Source organism: Cygnus olor, chromosome 5 (genome assembly GCF_009769625.2).
Source record: "Cygnus olor isolate bCygOlo1 chromosome 5, bCygOlo1.pri.v2, whole genome shotgun sequence".
NCBI lineage: Eukaryota > Metazoa > Chordata > Aves > Anseriformes > Anatidae > Cygnus > Cygnus olor.
In genome coordinates, this window is record NC_049173.1 from 58,716,979 (window position 1) to 58,736,414 (window position 19,436).

Here is a 19,436-nt window from a genome sequence, read left to right on the forward strand (position 1 = left end):
GTGAAAATAAATTTTAATCAGTACTTTTTATCATTGCTGTAAAAATTTTGAGCTATTTCTGAGCCATTTTATATAAAACACAAGTTTCCTAAGTTGTTCTCCTCTTTAAGCATTAAAAAAAAAAGTTCCAAACATCAATAGATGAGTGCAATGATATTCAGTCTAAGTTAATCCCCAGACATCCAAATCCATGAATAAAAATTCATCAGTTTTAAATACACTGAGCCTATTAAGCAAGAACAAAAGCATATGCACAAAAGAGCTTTTAATATATTTCAAAGCCCACAAGAGCCATGGTCTCATTAAAATTATAAATTACACAAACATGGAATGAAGATTCGAACTGCAGTGCAGCTAAGGAGATTACAGAAAACCCCGCGTTCCATATGATAACACACCATGGCCCTCCCAGATGGGGGCTTGGAACAAAAAGGCCATCACTGCAGCTAGGGAAAACCTCCTTGTGATCTCTGGTTTCTGTTCAGCAGATGACAGCCAAATAATATGTTGATTATTCTGTTTGTGCTGCTAAGCTTGTAAGACGGAATAAAAGCGATATGATCTATTGTGAACTCAATGCTAATGTGTTGCTCCACTCATAAATAATACACTGAATTTATTTCGAAACTATCTTTTTATCTGAGTTCCGGGTTTAAAACGCATGAACTAAAATAAAAAGCCAGCATAAACTATTATTTAATTTGAAGGTTTAAAGTAAAAGGTAGAGCTGACACAATAAGTGAATCAAATACGTGGAGGCACCTTTCTCACATTTAGCAAATGATCATATGCTAAGGTACTGAGTACCTGCAAGACGCTGAGCACGCTTCAGGCCCCCAAACTGCACTATCACAGAGAGCAAAAAGATTACCAAAAAAGGCCCGCGTGCCTTATTTTATCACAGATAACTACCAGAAATCCAAATTTCAAGTGAATAGGTGGATATTTGTAAAATGGAAAATAAACAGAATGGAAAAACAGAAATAATCATTGAATAACCTCACTAATCTCACACCTCCTTGTCCAAAATGCCTTCTCAAACACAATTTCTAAGTTTTTAAGAAGTGGCCACACAATAAGCACACAGTTCAGCTTACCCTTTTCTTCATAATACACTGCATTTCTAAAAGGAAAACCAGGGACTGGTCATATAGCTCCTTTCACAATTACTGTGTGCATGCTAAAATAACCAATAATCTTCCCGGACTTCAATGTTTTTGAATTTTACGTCTTTTATACCAGAAATGTTAAACATTCTGTACAAAAAGAAAAAAAAAGGCACTGTAACTTGGCAATAGCATAAAAACATCAAGAACAAGGGGCTGCTTCACACTTCTGGGACCAATGAAAGCACAGCTGATACAAAGAAATAATGGAAACATGCTGCTCAAAAAGTGTATAACCGCTTTCCCAGAAACATAAAAGTGTACTTAAAGGAAGGTCAATTACCTTTCTTCCTTCAACGTGGGACACTGAGACAGCTCTAAGTCACAGACAGACTGAAAACATGGGAACTGAGAGGTCCTGGAATCAAGTGCTTGTATGTTTTAAGACTCAGGTAAAGTGCTTCCTCTGGAATAGAGTCCCCCAAGGCAACGAAATTACACATATTTCTAATACGAAACCAGAGAAGACCTTGAAACAATCAGAGAAGCATACTTTCACACCAGCAACCACAGCCTTTAACCCTTCCCATTTAAAATACACCATTTTGTACTATCGTACAGTCCTAGTTCCAGCGGTGTTGTAGCAGTCACAGAACTGGTACTTCTCCAGACATTAGCCCAGCACTAGCACCTAAGCTAACAAAAGCTGACTCTGGTCAGCCCAAGCTTCAGCACATTACTGAGCAGATACCCACAGATCGCCTCTGTGGTTCGCAAATACTGAACAGGACTAACCCGTGTAGCTACCTCTGCTCCTTGGGACATGCTTCTGAATCAGGATTTTGGCACATACAGCAGCTTTGGCATGGAATTGGCGGCCTCAAAACAAGAGACTGAAGAAGCGGAATACATTAAGATAATGAATAAGGAAAATTTGCTAAAATAAGGCTTGGCTACAATAAAAGTCAGATGTCCAATGTTTTCCAGTTTCTTTACCACAATATTATTCAAGATTTGGCCCAATATTGCCAGTAGTGGAAATGGCTTGTTATATTTGAAGTGAATTTAACAGGACTGCTTGCTTATGCTTTACCTAACTTTGTAACTCACGCTGAAAAATCTAAATTTTAATTCTTGTCTACTGAAGTCCAAAATGCCTATTTTCTACATCTACTTCTTAATGACCTAATTAGTTTACCATTCTAAACAAGTTCTTGCAGTAGTCATCTCTCTCTCTTGAAAATTTTACTAAAAGGCTTCTGTCCCCGCACTCACAGAAGGTAGTTACTCAGCCTTACAGAATTATTTTACAGTAACACGTCTTGGTTCTGCACCCACTCTGTGGACGGCCACAGTGCTGTGAAACTAGATGGAAGTCCATCAAATTCTTACTCATCTTGTCCTCAGTGAAGCCTGCCGGTTGTGTTCCTGCCTGATTCCTTCCTGATGTAGTTGGCCAGCGTCACTGGGTGGGAAAGCCAGAACTAGCATAATCCTGCACTGGGTCAGTGACTCTATCGCTGTTCATAGCACCAAATAAATTGCTTTATCTAGCTCCTTGTAACACGCCAATAGGCATTTCAGTTCAACCACTGCTCTTCTGCATGTCATTACCAGGCTAAGGATGGAGTAGTTCATAAATTTAAGACAGAATGAGCAATAAGGGCAGTAAAACTGCGTGTTAGGGGACACTACACCACCTCAGGTTACTTCCAGACCAGCAGTGGCTGAATACCCCAGCTAGCATTAACCTACCTGTCCAGAGTAGCTACTGAACCCTCAGTGCCCAGAACACATCGCTGGCCAGTACACTGGAAAGCTTAGGCTGCAACTTTGTCTGGCCTGCCAAGAAGTTACATCCTTTCATGTAAGTACATTGGCAAAGATTCTTGTCTTTGCGATCAAGTTTTTGAAATTCCTTTTCAATCGACTGTCAGTTCCTACTCCAATGTAGAAACCTCCTGAGTCTCTGCTAGCATGCCTGGCACTGCTTCAGTGGAAGTCGGAGCCTGCTGCTGAAGCTAATCTGAAAAGAAGTCTGCAATACAGACTCTGCCCTGCAGCAGAGCAGTCAGAAGTTACCTCTAAGCATACGAACACTCCTCAACTACATTTCCTTTACACAAGAAGGGAGGTCGGGCAGGTGGGGCAGTGCAATTACAAGACTCACGACACAGATTTTGTTAACTTTTATATCCAGAAAATACTACAGAAGTACTTGTTGAAACATTACTGTTTGGTTTGGGGTAATGGCAGAAAGGAGGGAAAATCCTCCGTTACAAAACCACCTTAAAGAATATCTCAGCAAGCAGAGACGAGCAACAATTTCAGCCTTCTGAAGGGGATTGGGTAAATCTTTCCTCAGCATGGACAAGCCTCCAGTGCTTTGCCACAACATTCATGGGATTCGGGTTTCACAATGATGATGGGGACAGAGGGGGGGAAGGCTAAACCAAAAAAGAGCACCTTCTATAAAGTCCCACCACGTAGGTGAGGAGCAAACACTGCCTGCATTCAAGCAGCTGCCGGTACTGGAGAATTTTAAGAGAAATTGCACAATTATTTGGAATAGTGCATTTGAAGACTAAAAGCCTTGGCAGAAAATGTCATGCTTTTTCAAAATGGGACAATTTTTAACCTTTTAATACCAGCTTTAGGAAAAGATGCTAATAGAAACTATAATGTCAGCAATACGTATTTTTTTTAGACATTCAGTCAATCTTGGAATCTAAAAACATACTATACGTTTTGTATTTTTGCATAAACTGCATTAATAAATATTATATATTTTAAAATCACAGCTATTTAACTTTTCCTTCCCATAAATCATCATGGCCTACATTATTTCCCTGGCTTTAGAAATGCCTACTTAATCAAATATGCACAGCTAGATACAGCTGGAAATCAAAAACAAAGACTTCAAAACATCAAAGAATTTAAATTACATTTTTCCAGTTGAAACACAAAGTTCACCTTATCCACTGATACGCTGAAGCAACAAAATGTTTTACTCTTCGAGGGCAGTCATTTGTATTCTCTATGAAATAGCTATGGATGTTAAGCTTTGGAAAAGTCTTAGAATCACTCTCTCAAATTCTAGATTTTAATCCTGAAGTAAGCTTTAAATGGACGTGGAACCCAGTGTGAAAAACACTACAGAATATCAGAAACCATAATACAAATAATACTCCTCCTCTAGCTATTTTTTCCATTGCTTTTAGTCCTACTTTAGAACTATTTTTAAATTATGATTGTTTTAAATAAATGTGATTTCATCTTTTTAAAATAAACAGTAGTAAACTAATCATAGAAGCATAGAATATCCCGAGTTGGAAGGGACCCATAAGCATCATCGAGTCCTCAAGTCCAACTCCTGGCACCGCACAGGTCTGCCCAAAAGTTCAGACCATGTGACTAAGTGCACAGTCCAAACACTTCTTAAATTCAGACAGGCTTGGTGCAGTGACTACTTCACTGGAGAGCCTGTTCCAGTCTGCAACCACCCTCTCGGTGAAGAACCTTTTCCTGATGTCCAGCCTAAACTTCCCCTGCCTCAGCCTAACAACGTTCCCGCGGGTCCTGTCACTGGTGATAATGGAGAATAGGTCACCTGCCTCTCCACTCCCTCTTGCGAAGAAGTTGTAGACTGCGATGAGGTCCCCCCTCAGCCTCCTCTTCTCCAGGCTGAACAGGCCCAGTGACCTCAGCCGCTCCTCATACGTCTTACCCTCTAGGCCCTTCACCATCTTCGTCGCCCTCCTCTGGACACTCTCCAACAGTTCAATGTCCTTTTTGTACTGTGGTGCCCAGCACTGCACACAGTACTCGAGGTGAGGCCTCACCAGCGCAGAGTAGAGAGGGACAATCACTTCCCTCGACCGACTAGCGATGCCGTGCTTGATGCACCCCAGGATACGGTTGGCCCTCCTGGCTGCCAGGGCACACTGCTGGCTCACATTCAACTTGCTGTCAACCACAACCCCCAGATCCCTCTCTGCGGGGCTGCTCTCCAGCGTCTCGTCGCCCAGTCTGTACGTATAGCCAGGGTTGCCCCGTCCCAGGTGCAGGACCCGGCACTTGCTTTTGTTAAACTTCACGTGGTTGGTGATCGCCCAGCTCTCCAGTCTGTCCAGATCTCTCTGCAAGGCCTTCCCACCCTCATCCGAGTCCACAACTCCTCCAAGTTTGGTGTCGTCGGCAAATTTGCCCAAAACACCTTCTAGTCCTACATCCAAATCATTTATAAAAACATTGAAGAGGACTGGCCCTAAAATGGAGCCTTGAGGGACCCCACTAGCGACCATCCGCCAGCCACATGTGGCCCCATTTACCACGACCCTTTGAGCCCTGCCCATCAGCCAATTGCTCACCCGTCGCATGATGTTTTTGTTTAGCTGTATGCTGGACATTTTGTCCAGTAGGATCCTATGGGAAACCGTGTCAAAAGCTTTGCTGAAGTCCAAAAAGATCACATCAGCTGGTTTCCCTTGATTGACTAGATGGGTGATCTTATCATAAAAAGAAATCAAATTTGTTAGGCAGGATTCATAATCTCTATGAAATACATGACTAATTTGTACAATGCTTATTAAGACAGCACATTGAACTTAAAGCTCATCTTCACTACTACTGTTCTGCAATCTTCAGTAATTCTATACTGTACACTTTTATCTTCTGGAATTATGGGAACATATTTAATATCTGCATAGAAATTACAATGGTCATTTCAGTAATAACTTTTTATGATCTACATTTATTAAACCATTGTCCTCAGCACATAGCATAGAGTCAACCATACCACTTGGATTCACGTCACCTAATTTATGTACTCCCAGTTTAAAAGAACTGCTTACATTTGACACAGGTTCACATTTTTATCACAGTTGTTCAGTAAATAAAACCCACAGAGGCATTGAGGCAACATCTAGAGGCTTTCCGAAGAAAATCGTATCATGTTTTATATAATATCATACAATTGGTATGTCTTAAACTCTCCCGCTAATCCTCGCGTTTTCCAGGGAATGATTGGATAAGTAGTTTTTAAGCTTTTTTCACACTGAAAAAACCCAGGTCTTTCAGCGCCAGAACTTCCAGGATTAAACATTCTTTCCAGTTGTTGGCTCATGCCCTGAAGATCCTGCACTTTCAAACATCCCATTCTAGCCAGTTCAAAGATCAGGAAAATGAAGCCATCTTCTTTGCAGTCATAATCCATGACCCATGCTGTTAGATACTTAAGAACATCTTAAAAGCAAACTACCTTGTTTCAGCTCCCAGCGTGAGCTCGGCAGGGTGCAGGACCACATGACTGCCAGCCCTACCTCGTCAGGTGATGTGGGCACTAATCTGATTTGGTGACTATAAAACTTTAATCAAGCCTAATGCCATCACATTCCAGGACTGATGAGGGGAGCTGCTTTGCGATTCAACACCAAACACTAATAAGATTATGAATCGGGACTGCTATTAGATTGCAGCTTTCTAGTTTTCTATCCCATATGTAAATCAAACAAAAATATTACTACAAACTGATCAGGCAGACTTACGGTTTTGAAACAAAATTAACCAATGCATTTTATTCCAAAACAGAGAGCATTTCGCTCATTGCCAGGGAAGGACAAGAGAATACGCTGAATCTTATGAGGCACAAGTAAAATGCAGCAAAACCCATTAATTTGAAATCAAGGTAAGTAAGAAACGTGCATCAACATGTGGACATGACAGTCTTATCAAGAAACACTACTTTAACAACACAGCTTGCCGTAGCTGAAGGACCTAAGAGTTTAAACCTGTAACCAACATAGGCTGCATTCCAGTAAACAAAGCAAAAGAAGCAATGACAACCACGACAGATGTGTTTCCTCGTATCAAGTACAAACCACCTAAAACTCCCTTTAAGAAGTGCTGCTGTTTGGAGGACACTGTGGCTTCCCCCAAATCCACAGACTACAGCTTTAGAGAGAAATGACAAACATACTTACAGACCAAATTCCAAGCATACCTTTTCCCAAATGTTTTGATTCTCTCACTCACCCATTGTATTCCCTCCATTTTTTCCTTCGGTAATTCTCACCCGAGATCCTTGTAATCCATCCTAGAATCTGCATTTGGCATAGGCAAGCAGTTCAATTGGATCACAAGAGACAGAAAACTGAGTGATTTCTTCGTACTAGAGCTAAGAGTTGCAGTTTAAATTGTCATAAATATTTTATCAGGCCTAGAGTAATACACATGCACCAAGAAAGAAAAGTTGTTTTTTTATTCTACAGGTTAGACATTAAGACCTAGACGCAGGTTTAAAGGTCTATATTTTACGAAGAGCTGAGTATGAATGCAGCCCGTCGCCATAGCTCAGTTGACAAAAAGTAATTACTAAGATATTTCCTCATAGTTTGCAATCATCTCCATGCTCTGTAGTTTCTCTGCATCTCAATTCCATTCATAGAGCAGGAATAATAGGAGTTAGCTACCTACTAATGTATAGTTGAAGATGAGGCTTTTATATATCGTAGTATCTGGAATTACAGTTTCTGTAGTCTTGCTTTGTGATCTGTCAAGACAGCTCCTAGTGGGATCCTTCCCAAGGGCTGGAAATTTTGAACCGTGGACACGTGACCCCTGGCAAACTTTTAGTATAATTCAAGAGAGTGAAAAAGCTAATATCATTCCTGAAAATGAAACGCCATTGACTTAAAAATTAAGAAAACTCCATACACTCACTTTCTTCTCTACTTTTCTGAAATTTACAAGCAAACAAGGTCAGGTGCTATAAGTGACGTTTTTACAAGCACATATTCATTTGTAAAGCTTTATTGTATTAAATAGTTAACTTTTTTAAAAAGCTTAAATCCTTGAAAAATAGCTTATTTCCACCTGCTTTCTAAATCAGTAGGGTGTTAATCCTACTCCTCATCATAAAATGGAACAGAGGAGAAGCAAACATCACAAGCGGAATTATTGCAGTAATTTCTGAAATTCGGTTCTTATACTGAAAGACTATTTATAATTCTCCACAATTTTGTGGTAATACAGTCTCTCCTGGTGTAAGTTACAATGTTAGAGACATTTTTTCTATATTTCAGAAGATATCGGCTCACAGAAATCATTACAAAAGTCTCACTTTACGTTAAAACATACAAAATTCTGAAGTAGCTGTGAGGTTCATTCACAGTGTGAGGTGAATCAACAGCTCACAGCAAAAGCTGGAAGGTTTCATTGCCCACTCCCCACTGTGTGTAAATACCCTTTTCCTTATTGCATCCACTCAGCAACAGAACACAAGATCAACCCGTCAAGAAAGTGGATAGGTAGTTCCAAGTCAGATCAGTGAGCTGAATCAGCTCTAGAAAGGATCTGACAAGCCCCAGGCTCTGCTGGACTGAATCAGTGGAAGCAGAGGAGGAAAAGGAAACGAGACTTCCTCTTGTAGCGTCAGTGGCATATTATATCCACTCAGGAAAGGCTGAGATTTCCAGGAATCTTTGACTGAAGTTAAACACGTTTAATGCAAGAAATTCTAAAAATGGTAGGAGCACGGCACAAGTGTTGCCGATTACAAAATGCTTTCTGAATTTGGGTTCTGAGTCTGACAATTATTTAGCCTCTAGTTTTAATTTCAATGGGAAAATGAAATAAAAAGGAAGAACAGAATAACTACTTGTCAGAGAAACAGTAATAAGAAAGAGAAGAACAGAAAGAGAAGGCTCAGCCCTGCACGTATAGTTATACCTACTCTGTGAAGTTAATACAACCTGTTTTAATATCCTTTATTTAAAAAGGAGCAAAGAAATACTGTCTCACTGAAGGAGCAAAAGTAAGTGTGCTGCTCTGCATGGGGGTGAAGGTAAAAAAATAAATCACCGAGACAACGTACAGGTAGTAAGTATATCATTCAATTCTGTCTCTGATATGTACATGGTGACTTAACAGAGGTAAAGTCTCTGTTTTAGAACAAGTGTTCTAAAACAAAAGTTCTCTAATACATAGGTTGCACTTTTTAATAGTGTTACACACACCTGCAAGCACTCACTTCTGAAACGATTTAGGTATTGAACTCTGGAACTATATAGTACAGAAAGCAATGGAAGAGCCGATGTGAGGCTTTAAAAGTTGAGAACTCTGCCAGTTTCAGCCTCCTCACTCAATGACACACAGAATTTACACTGAAGGTTCTCACCAAAAGTACCTGATCCTTGAGCTCTTTCAAAAGAATTGTGAATCCTGTTCCAGATTTCCACCAATCATTAGTTAGATCATAGAAAATGACATTTAATAGATATATTTATTTCTTGCCATGTGATTTTTTTAAAATGCATCTTTTGATTCTCCCCACCACCACCACTTGTGCTGGACAATAATCTAAGTTTGAAATTAAATGTTTATTATTCAATATCTCAGAGTTTGGCAGCAAATACAAAACAGTAAGACAACTATTGTGATACTCTTGACAAAGATCTTTAACTGCCCACTCTTTAACATGTAAAGAAGCTTGGCAGCAGCAAAATTAATGCACTGCCACCAGCTAGGAGAACATACTGCTGAAACTTCAGGTTCCTGTGCAAGAAACTAATATGCAGGGGAAAAGTTGTATTGCAGGATTGTTAACATATTGTTGCTCTTTCTTCTTGTTTATATTTAATATGAGTATTCATTATTTTTCCTCAAGTAAAAGAAAAAAAACATTCAACAAACACATGTATCTGAAAACCATGGTTTACAACAACAACAAAGAACTCATGCATCAAAATTAAATTAAAGATTTAGAGTAGGGAATTGTAACACTAGAGCCTCATTAGTACACCCTTCTATGTGCAAATGTCTTCAAGTAGCTTGCGATGCATGTGAATAATAGATCTAAATCAAATACATGTAAATAACCTTGTGTTGGCTCTTCCACGCGCTCACAGGGCTTTCTCTTAAATTCACAGTATTATAACGTTACCTGTTGATTCACAAAATAAGCATACCATTACTTTTTTCCCAGAAAGATTAGAAAAACGTTTTAATTTCTTTGTATATAACAAGAACAGAGAAGGAAGTGTGAAATTTGGATATTCCACCAGTTACATGCACTCACTTTAGGGAGGCCATGGGCTACCATGTACAAAGCCACAGGCCCAGGCAGCTGACATGAGATAAAGGCCACACGAACCTCCCAGAACACACACAGTAGCTGCATGGAGTGCGAGCACCTGGCTCAGCAACAGACGCCAAGGGAGCACAGAAGCTACATTTCCCTGATAACGCAACTTTGAGCTCTCGGCTTACGGCACGATCCTCCTTCCCTGCGGCAGGTCTTTAAATCACCCCTTTAATGAAGCTTCGCAGCTGTTCACAAACAGGAGCGGGTCCCCAGGCACACACACACGCTACGCTTATGTACTGTGCTGCACCATGCCGCTATGTAGATACCGCTGAGGAAACCTGACGGGAAGGGATTTCCCGGGGCCCTCCTGTCGCCGCTGGCGTTAAGGGGCGCGCTGAGGCGCGGTGCGGGCGCTCGGAGGCTGCCGAGGCCCGGCCGGGCTCCTGCCCCCAGCCCCACCGGGTCCCAGGGGACCGAGCGCGGCCGGGGGCTTGACGGGACGGGACGGGACGGGACGGCTCCCACCCCCTGCCTCCTCCCGATCAGCCGCCGGGCCAGGCCAGGCCGGGCCAGGCCGGGCCGGGCCGCGGCCGCCCCCCCAGCCGGGTGCCCTCAGCCCGGCCCGCTCCCCTCAGCGCGGTCCCCACTCACCTGCCCGCTCGCCACCGGGCGGCCCGGCCCTCCAGCCCGCGACGTGCCAACAAGGCGGGCTGCCATTGGAGAGCGGCCTTCCCGAGCCGCCCCGCCATTGGCGGCGACGAGCGGGCTTCCCCCAGCAGCTCCGCGCCGCTCTCCTGTCAGGCGAAGCCGAGATGGCGGCGCGGGGCGCCGGGGCCGGCACCACAGCCACGGGCGGCCCCGCCACCAGCTTCCAGCGCAAGGCCGCGGCCGGCAGCCGCCTGGCCGCCGTGCCGGGCACCCGCCCCTCCGTTCGGCACGGGCAGCTGCTGCTTTCCAGCGGGCTCCCCTCCCTGGACGGTGTGCTAGGTTGGTGGAGAGCGGCACCCGCGAGCCTGCAGCCGGCCGGCGGCACCCCCGGACCCCCGCCCCCCGTCCCCCCCCCGGCCGGCCGGGGCCCGCTCGGGGCTGGGGGGGCAGAGCGGGGCCCGGGGCTCGGTTCCCCTCAGCGCGGGTCCCTGAGGCGGCGCGGTGAGGGGCTGCGCCAGGCTGCGAGGCGGTGCCTCGGACCGGTCCCCTGCGGTCACCGCTCCGGTGCGGTCTGCGGCACGGAGTAGCGCTGTTTCCTGTGGGAACTGATCTGTCTCCCTGGGACTAACAGCGTGTTTCGTCTGCGTTAGGGTCGGGTGGCCCTTTTAACTGCTTTTGTAATCCCTGATACAGTTGCAGGGCGTCCTCAGGGTAGGGAGGTGAGACCGGTTTTAGGTGAGGAAGGTTTGGCATTAGCTTTGCTCCCTTGTCTCTGAAGGAACACGTGGAAATGAGAATATATCCCCTTCCTAAGGACCGCCCGTGTGAGTAATGATAAATACAAAAGCTGTACCTGTCCTATAAAAGAAGTGTTTGCAGCCTGAGTATCTTAAGAAGCACACTTTTATTTGTTTTTATGTATCTGTTTGTGAGCATGTGTGTATTTTGCACAGAACGTGCATTTCCATCAAGGATTGGTATCCTTGTGGCATAAGCTCATCCCCCCTAAGAGAGATGTATTTCATTAAGCGTGTGTAGTTTGTGAAATGCTTTGATCACATAAACAAAAGATTTGCAGTGAATGTTTCTTGTTCATTTTTCAGTTTATAAACAGCAGCTTTTGCATGGCGTGGGTCCGAACATGTGGACAGCTCCTTGTGCCAGCAGTTCCCTAAATCTGTAGGCACTCGCTAACATAATTAGGGGTTTGTTATGGAAATTGGGAAGACTTTTTCCAGTATATGTAAGATTATTTCTAAAATGCCCTTTCCTTGCCTTACAAATACTCAGTGATTTCCTGGTCTAACAGGCTTTAAACTTTAAAAAAAGTTCTTTGACCCTAGAAACAGAAACTCTTGAAAATACTTTTACAGTGTTTTTTTAGGATGTGGCATCTTTGAAAAACTGGAAGACTCTATATTCCTACATCAAATCTTCACTAACCTCCTTGCCCTTCAATCACAGATTCCTGGAAGCTGAGTGGGTAGGCCATCAAAGACTCTTGGGTCTTGTGCACCATCTCAGTGGCCCTCCATGGGACTCACCTCTTTCTTACACGTTTTTGTCCAGAAGCTGCAAGCCAGATACTGTATTATTTGACAGACAGGAAGAGATAGCTTGGGAATAACTGAGAGTAAGGGACACATGAGCAGGCATGGTATTATTAGACACAGGTTTAATTAGGAACTTCGGAAAAGAGGAAAAGGCAGAGGGTACATGGAGGAATTTCTTACAGCTACTTGTTGATTTGCACATTGTTGATCGCTAGCTATTTCTTCATAAATGCATTTCCCTTCAAAAAGAAGAGGTAGATCAGTGCTGCACTGCAAATGCTGTCTTAGCAGTAAGGCCCTCCTTACATCCCCTGGCTTTATATTCAGGTGTACCTTCAAGCATTACAGACCGTGTATGTCTGATTTCAAAGCAGTTCTCTGTAGAGAGTTGTAACTATTGTATAATATAAACACGCTTGTTTGGTGTTAAATGGTCTGTTTCAAGCTGCTTGAAAAAAGGTCACAGATACTAATTGAAAACAATCGTTGACACTTCTCAAGTTGCAACATTTCTTGTGTTTCTGTCCTTACAATCTGAAATCTCATTGCTGTAAGTAGCAATGCAGAAAGTTAGAAAACTCGCCTGGTTGTTTGCATGTAGTACTGCCTTAGATACTGGCAAAACAAAATAAAAATAGCAAAATAAGAAAGAAATACAAGTTCACATTGGATTTCTTAGGGAACTTAAAGATTTTAACTTCCTTTTGATTTTATCAGTGTTTCTGCTACTTTTTCCTGCGGCCTGCTTTTTGCGTAACTTACTATTATTGTTGCTCATTGAAATACGAACACATTACCATGGTAACTGCAACAGTTTTACATTCCATCTAATAAAATATCCTTGCTTAAATTCTTCACAACATCTTATAACATACAACCAACCTTCCTACCCAAGTTTGCCTTTAGCATCCAGGATAGACATATATTACTGCTCTGGCTTGTAGAAAGAGGCACTACAACTGGTGACCTGAAAACAAAGCTTGTGAGTACTTTGTGTTGAGGTACTGGCTGACAAATATTCTCTCTTGTACGAGCTATTTAAAAACAAGAGACACTACATCTGTGGTGGCTACAAGGGAGCTTCAGATAACCAAGATTTTCAGTCATTATTGCCATGAGGTAATCCATTACTTATGGCTCTTTTGACCATATTTCCTATGTCAAGTCGTGTTTTGGTAAAATCTCATCATTTTGAGTTATTTTTTTTCATGTGCTGTATAGAATGTGCTAGTTTTAAGCAACTGTTGTTAGCAGCACTTGCTTTCTGTCTCCTCAGAGAATTGAATGCATTGAATATTTAAAGCATACTTTGTATCAAGCATGATTTTGGTATTTTTTCTCCTTTCCCCTTGTGGTAGAGCTTTTGGGTATATATATATATATACATATATATATATGTGTGTATGTATATGTATATATATACGTATATATATATTTATATATACACACGTGTATATATATATTTTTTTTTCTGAACAAACAAAATGAAGCAAAAATTGGTGAACCACAACACAGGGATTTTGTTCTGCCTTTCTAGTAACTAGTACTTACAGTTCTTTTTTAAAAGTACCTAAGAAATATTTAATTCCTTGATACGTTCGCCATAAATATTGAGGAGTTTGTACATCTTGGTTCAGGAGCATAGCTTAAACTATCTGTCATGCACTGAGACACAACGATGAAATTAGTAGCTGACTGAACATTTGTTCAGTGATGTTTGCGCTGTGATGTGCCACTAAAACTCTGGTAGCTTCATGACATGGCAGTGAAGTGATTCTGTTGTGTTGAGTTCAGGCGTTACAAAGGAGCAATATTAGCACTTTTACAACTTTTGTAGAAGCTTTGTGATCACTCTAGACATGCTGTTACCCCACCTGTCCCACCCATGCAAGCAAAAAATATCTCTTTACTCTTTTGTTTTTATGGTCTTGTGTTTCACAATTTTTAGTCTTTTCTTTCACAGGCTTTGGCCTGTGATTTGGTGTGTTTATTTGTTTGGTTTTGTTTGTTTGATGTTGTTTATTTTTGTTGTTGTTTTAAATAGAAAATACAAGGTCAGCAGCCAGAATGTTTTATGTCAGATGTTTGTCAAATTTGTAAATGCACTTTCTGTTTTGGCTGCTTACTCAGCATGATTTATAAGCAGCATCCTTTTTCTACCTATACAGAGCAACATTTGGAGATGGTTTATGTCTTCTAGTTCTGGCTTGCTTACGCCAAGTCCAGTATCTTGACTTTTTACAGTAGGCAGCAAGTAATGTTATGCTACGAATGCACAATACCTAGATTGCTCTAATACAATTTATTGATACTCAAAAATTGATACCTCGTGTCTTGTCAGTCATATTTCAAGTAACGTTTCTTTAAAAACATTCAAAGAAATATTTTTCCTCCAATCCATTGATATTCTGTCCTGGTGCTAAAATCCTTAATTTTGGAGGTAATTATGTATAATATGAAAATGGAAAAGCATGTATATTGTTTGGAAATCCTGTTGATGTTATAATCTGTATAATTATATTACATCCTAGGTCATCTGGTGACTTGTACTAGAATGTGCATAGAAACTTAGTCACTTAGCAGCATTAAGGAGCTAAAGATGAGTTCACATAAATCAGTGGTGAATGCAGAATTCATTGTCTCTTGATCAAAACGAAGGCTACCGTAGTCCTTTGGCCTATGGTCCTTTGGCATCTGTTTGGCCTATGGGAGAGAAATTTACTTTTTCTCTTCCTCCTGGGTATATATCAACTTTATAGGTGCTACAGATATTTGTAGTCCCATCAGCAGAGGTAAAGATGAAGAAATTGATCCAATTCCTGTAGGAATCAATTTCCAGTGAAGTTTAATGAGCTCTTAATTTGATAGACTGTTACACTCTTCACTAGAGTCTGACTGTAGAGTCCGGAATTGACTTCTTTTATCAAAAGCTTTGGATGCTGCGCTGATGTGATTCAGTTTGCTCCCGGCTTGCTTTTAGAGCAGGATTTAATTGTGGAAGACATACTGCAGTTTCATTCATATAAAGCACTGCAATAGACTGGTTTCATATGATCATCCAAACGCTTCCAAAATTTTTGGAGCTTTCCTGTCACAGTCTTATATTCAATAAAATATTTGTAGTCTAACTTCAAGTTATTCCAATATTTTCTGTCTTGGAATTCAGATTATACAATTGTTTGCTCTTCACATGAAGTAAAACATGAATTCTTCTTTTACCTTCTCTGTTTAAATTCCTTCTTGGGACAACCATTTAAACCACTGTTACATAATTATACTTGTTTTCTCTTTGAGGAACAAATAAATCAGAACAAGACTTCATCGATTTTTTGCTATTTTTTTACACTGTTGAGATTGATAGGATAAGAGCCTGTGTATCAAAACATATGGGCTGTATTCATTTCAGTCTCTTATTCATTCGGTCATCTGTGATTGGAACATAAGCATTGATTGCAATTGTTTAAGCAAAAAGAAGAAAGTTGTGTCCAATTGGTCAAAATATATTTTTATTTTTAAACAAATATTTTACACAGCTATATTGATAGAGCTGCTTCTGTGTCCAAGATGTACTCAAAAATACTTTAATAGTATTTTTTTCAGGTTTATTTTATTTTATGAAGTGTTAGTCCAGCTCTTATTGGGTGAAATCATACCTGCCTTATTGTTTTGTCTATTTTCAGTAATATAATAAAAACTAGTGGAGCCAGGATTTTGCCTGACTGATTTCAGTGGGAATTTGTGAGCATCTTAGCAGGTCACTTCATGTATGTGGTTCTTGGTACAAAACAATATCACCTGGTAGTGATTGATATGGATTTAATTTGGAGAATGTTTACTCACTTGAGTCATCCAAGCAAAAATTCCCTGGCAGGGATCATAAATCGTTATTGTAGGACTTGAGTATAGTTGCATAGAGCTCTGCAGGATCTTTTTTACCATGACGATGATAGTACAGTATATTGTGAAAGTAATTGTAATGTGTAATATATAATTACATGTAATGTGTAATTATTTCATAATAGAGAATTGTAGGAAGTATTGCAAAGGTAATTAAAATGTTGTTCACTTTTGTATTTTTAAATTCCCTGTTATCACCTTTCTTTGACTTATAAACTAAGAAAACTCAATTGTTCTCTAACGTAGCATTAAAATGTAGTCTTACTCTCTTCTTCATTTTGTTTTCTTTCCAGGTGGAGGCTTAGCTGTTGGAACCCTTCTCCTTATTGGTTAGTATAGAATATACAGATAGAACAAGCCATATTCTGCTATATTTTGCTAATTTTAATACATTATTAAATGACCTGTCTTTTTATTGTGTATAAAAAACACACTTCCCATTTCTGTTTTTAAATGCTATGGAGTTGCTGAATTAAAGGCCTTGAGCTACAGCTCAAAAGAAAACAAGGGTCTAAGTAGCACATAACGCAAGCTAGCTTCACAATTTAAGAGAGTGTCATTTCATCCTTCCCATTGTAACCTTCTTGATGTTCTGAAGTAGGCTTTTTACATCTAAGAAGTTCAATCTGCTGATCTCTTAAACAATATTACTAGAGATAATTTAAATTTTGCTGGTATGAAATTTTTATGCAAAAACAAGGTCTTCATGGCTCTAGCGACAGACACCAGTAGGCTGGCAGTTGTTCAGTCTTTCAACCTTAAGTAAGATGTAATCAGTAATTTTCAGTTATTTTCTGAAGGAGTAAAATGATGTGGTCCTAACATTTTACCTATCTTTACTTTCACTTTCAAATGATAACCATCACTAAGGAGACCGGTCTTTAACTTCACCTGCATTTGTATCTGCGTTTGTAGATTTAGTTATAATATTTTGAACTGTTACAACATTTCAAATAGCTTTAACACTAAAGAATATAACAGTGAAATATGGAGAGGGCTTATGAGTTCTCTTCTGGACAATATTGGGGTTACATCATGTTATCTTTGGCTACTATAGGGTTTATATGAACCTGTACTAGAAATTGAACAGCATTTTCAGTTTCCCAGTGAGCAGGGTAATTGCTCTTATTATGTCTTGTTGTTACTGTAAGGCTAGTTCTTATTTCTACATTTTAGCTATCATTAGAGGCTGTTTAGAGACAGGTGTTGCTGTCTTTAGTGAATCTTAGAAAATCTCATTTTTTAAATAAAAATCTATAAATTGCTGTATGTTGTGATGCAGATCTAAGTAATTTGAATAGTTGTCTGACAGAAAAAATTCACTGACATTACCTAATTTCATATAGGTCACCATCTGTTTAATGGCAACCACTTAAGTTCAAATTTTTTGAGAACGCTGAATTGGTACAGCAGTTCACTTTTGCTGAAAGAAGTTGTCCAAATCCTTTTCCCTACTCCTGGCCGTGCACTCTTCTTCCTTGAGCTGGTACTAGTGCTTTTCAATTCCTTGCTGAGATGATTCAGCTCTCTAGGCATACAGAAAATGGATCTGGTTAAAGTGGAGACTTTTCTCTTGGCTTAGTGACCAGAGTTAATATGTGAGATGTGTACTAGAGCCAGTACAAGGGGAAGAGAAGAACTGAAGAGTCAGAACTAGAAGACAGAGTATTCAGCCTTTCTTGGGGAAGAGAATACTAATTAAGCTTAATTTTCTCTTGAAATTTCAACCACGTTTATGTGAACTCAGGAGAAATGTTAGAAATTTTATGTCTTACTGCTTTCAGAGAAGATCTTTTCTGACACAGTTTGAGAAGAGCTGCAGTCTTTCTATTGACATAAGAAGGAGGAAAAAGTTAGAACCTATCATGTTTTTCAGAGATCACAGATTATGAAACTTTGTGTTGTCTTCCCATTATATTCGTTGTCCCTGTCAGTAGAACTGGCTCATATCAAATGAACCTACTGGCTATAAAATTGACATAAAACAAAAGAAGTTGGTTCTTTACACAGTATGCAATTAAGTGGTGGAATAATTCACTTAGAGTGTTGTGAATGTAAAAAAAAAAATCATGCTTTCAGTGGGAAAGTAGGCAACTTCATGGAACAGAAAGCAGTTTGGATTACTAAATACGTGGATACCAAGCCTGGTTTGGGAAGTCCTTGAGCTACTAACAGTGTGAGGCTGAGCAAGTGAAGCACCGTATTTGCTTGTTCAGTTCTTATTACCTCTTCCTAAACATCTGCTTTTGCCTACTGTTGAGCATAGGGTTAGATATCCATTTCACCTGACCTAAATGGTACCAGATGAAGTGAATACAAAGGCAGTGACCTTTTCTTTCTAATGAAAGAGATGACGATACTCAGTGATTTGAAAATGATGGGATTCTTACATGGATGTTTTTTGGTTTTGTTTGTTTTTGTTTTGGTTTGGTTTTGTTTTTTTCCTTTGAGTGCATGACTCTTTATTTGTGATCTGCTATTAAGCTTAGCTTATAGAAACATGAAGGAGAATTTCACTTTTAGATTTGAAAACTAATTTTTTCCAAAATAAAACTTTCCATATGTTATTTTGAAACGTGTAATTATATACCAAAAGTCTTGAAGGGAGAACTATATTTATTCATGACTCGTTAGTCTAAAAACTTTTAGACTAATTTTTAAAGTTGGTGCAGGCAGAATTGTAGCTGCATTGTTAGAATATCCTGTCAATACACACAAAAAAAATCTGTCATGAGATTAGTCTAGGCAAGCTTAATATTATACAGGATTGAAGCTGTCAGCGATAAACCTCCTAGGAAGATCTTTCTGCGTTGTACTCCAAGTGTTATAAAAAGGTTAAATTCTTCTCCCCTCCCTTCAACATTCTCTAAGGCAAGAATAAATTGCATTACTTTTGGCTTAGCTCCCTTTGCAAATTAGATGCTCATCTTCATTATTTGACACATTATCTTGGTTAATTTAACCAAATAATAGTAGATTCAGGATATTAAAATATTTATTTTAACTGTTGTGTTCTGGAGATGTAGTAATGGCACAGGTTACTGGATGTGACTGTAAAATAATGTTGTAATATAAGTGCTCAATTTTTTTAAATTCAAATCATAATAATAAGCATCATGATTTCAACTGATTTCAATTGAACTTCTT

General features: G+C 40.0%; 2 protein-coding genes across 9 annotated transcripts in view; one reads left to right on the forward strand and one right to left on the reverse strand.

Annotated features, from left to right (window-relative positions):
* Window positions 1-10,960, reverse strand: part of IMMP1L (inner mitochondrial membrane peptidase subunit 1) — a 37,056-nt gene extending 26,096 nt beyond the window's left edge. The window contains exon 1 of one of the 2 annotated variants that reach the window (XM_040560494.1): window positions 10,843-10,960. Coding sequence is in view for 1 of the 2 variants with exons in the window: in XM_040560495.1 (XP_040416429.1) it covers window positions 10,843-10,940 (98 nt within the window). In the remaining variant the exon portion in view is untranslated. The remainder of the gene's footprint in view (window positions 1-10,842) is intronic. The other variant, XM_040560495.1, reaches the window with a different exon arrangement.
* ELP4 (elongator acetyltransferase complex subunit 4) overlaps window positions 10,870-19,436 on the forward strand; it is a 235,706-nt gene continuing 227,139 nt past the window's right edge. For 5 of the 7 annotated variants that reach the window (XM_040560488.1, XM_040560485.1, XM_040560483.1 and 2 more), the window contains exons 1-2: window positions 10,870-11,178; window positions 16,583-16,618. In XM_040560488.1, the coding sequence (XP_040416422.1) occupies window positions 11,004-11,178; window positions 16,583-16,618 (211 nt within the window). In that variant the 5' untranslated portion in view covers window positions 10,870-11,003. The remainder of the gene's footprint in view (window positions 11,179-16,582; window positions 16,619-19,436) is intronic. The other 2 variants (XM_040560487.1, XM_040560484.1) reach the window with 2 other exon arrangements.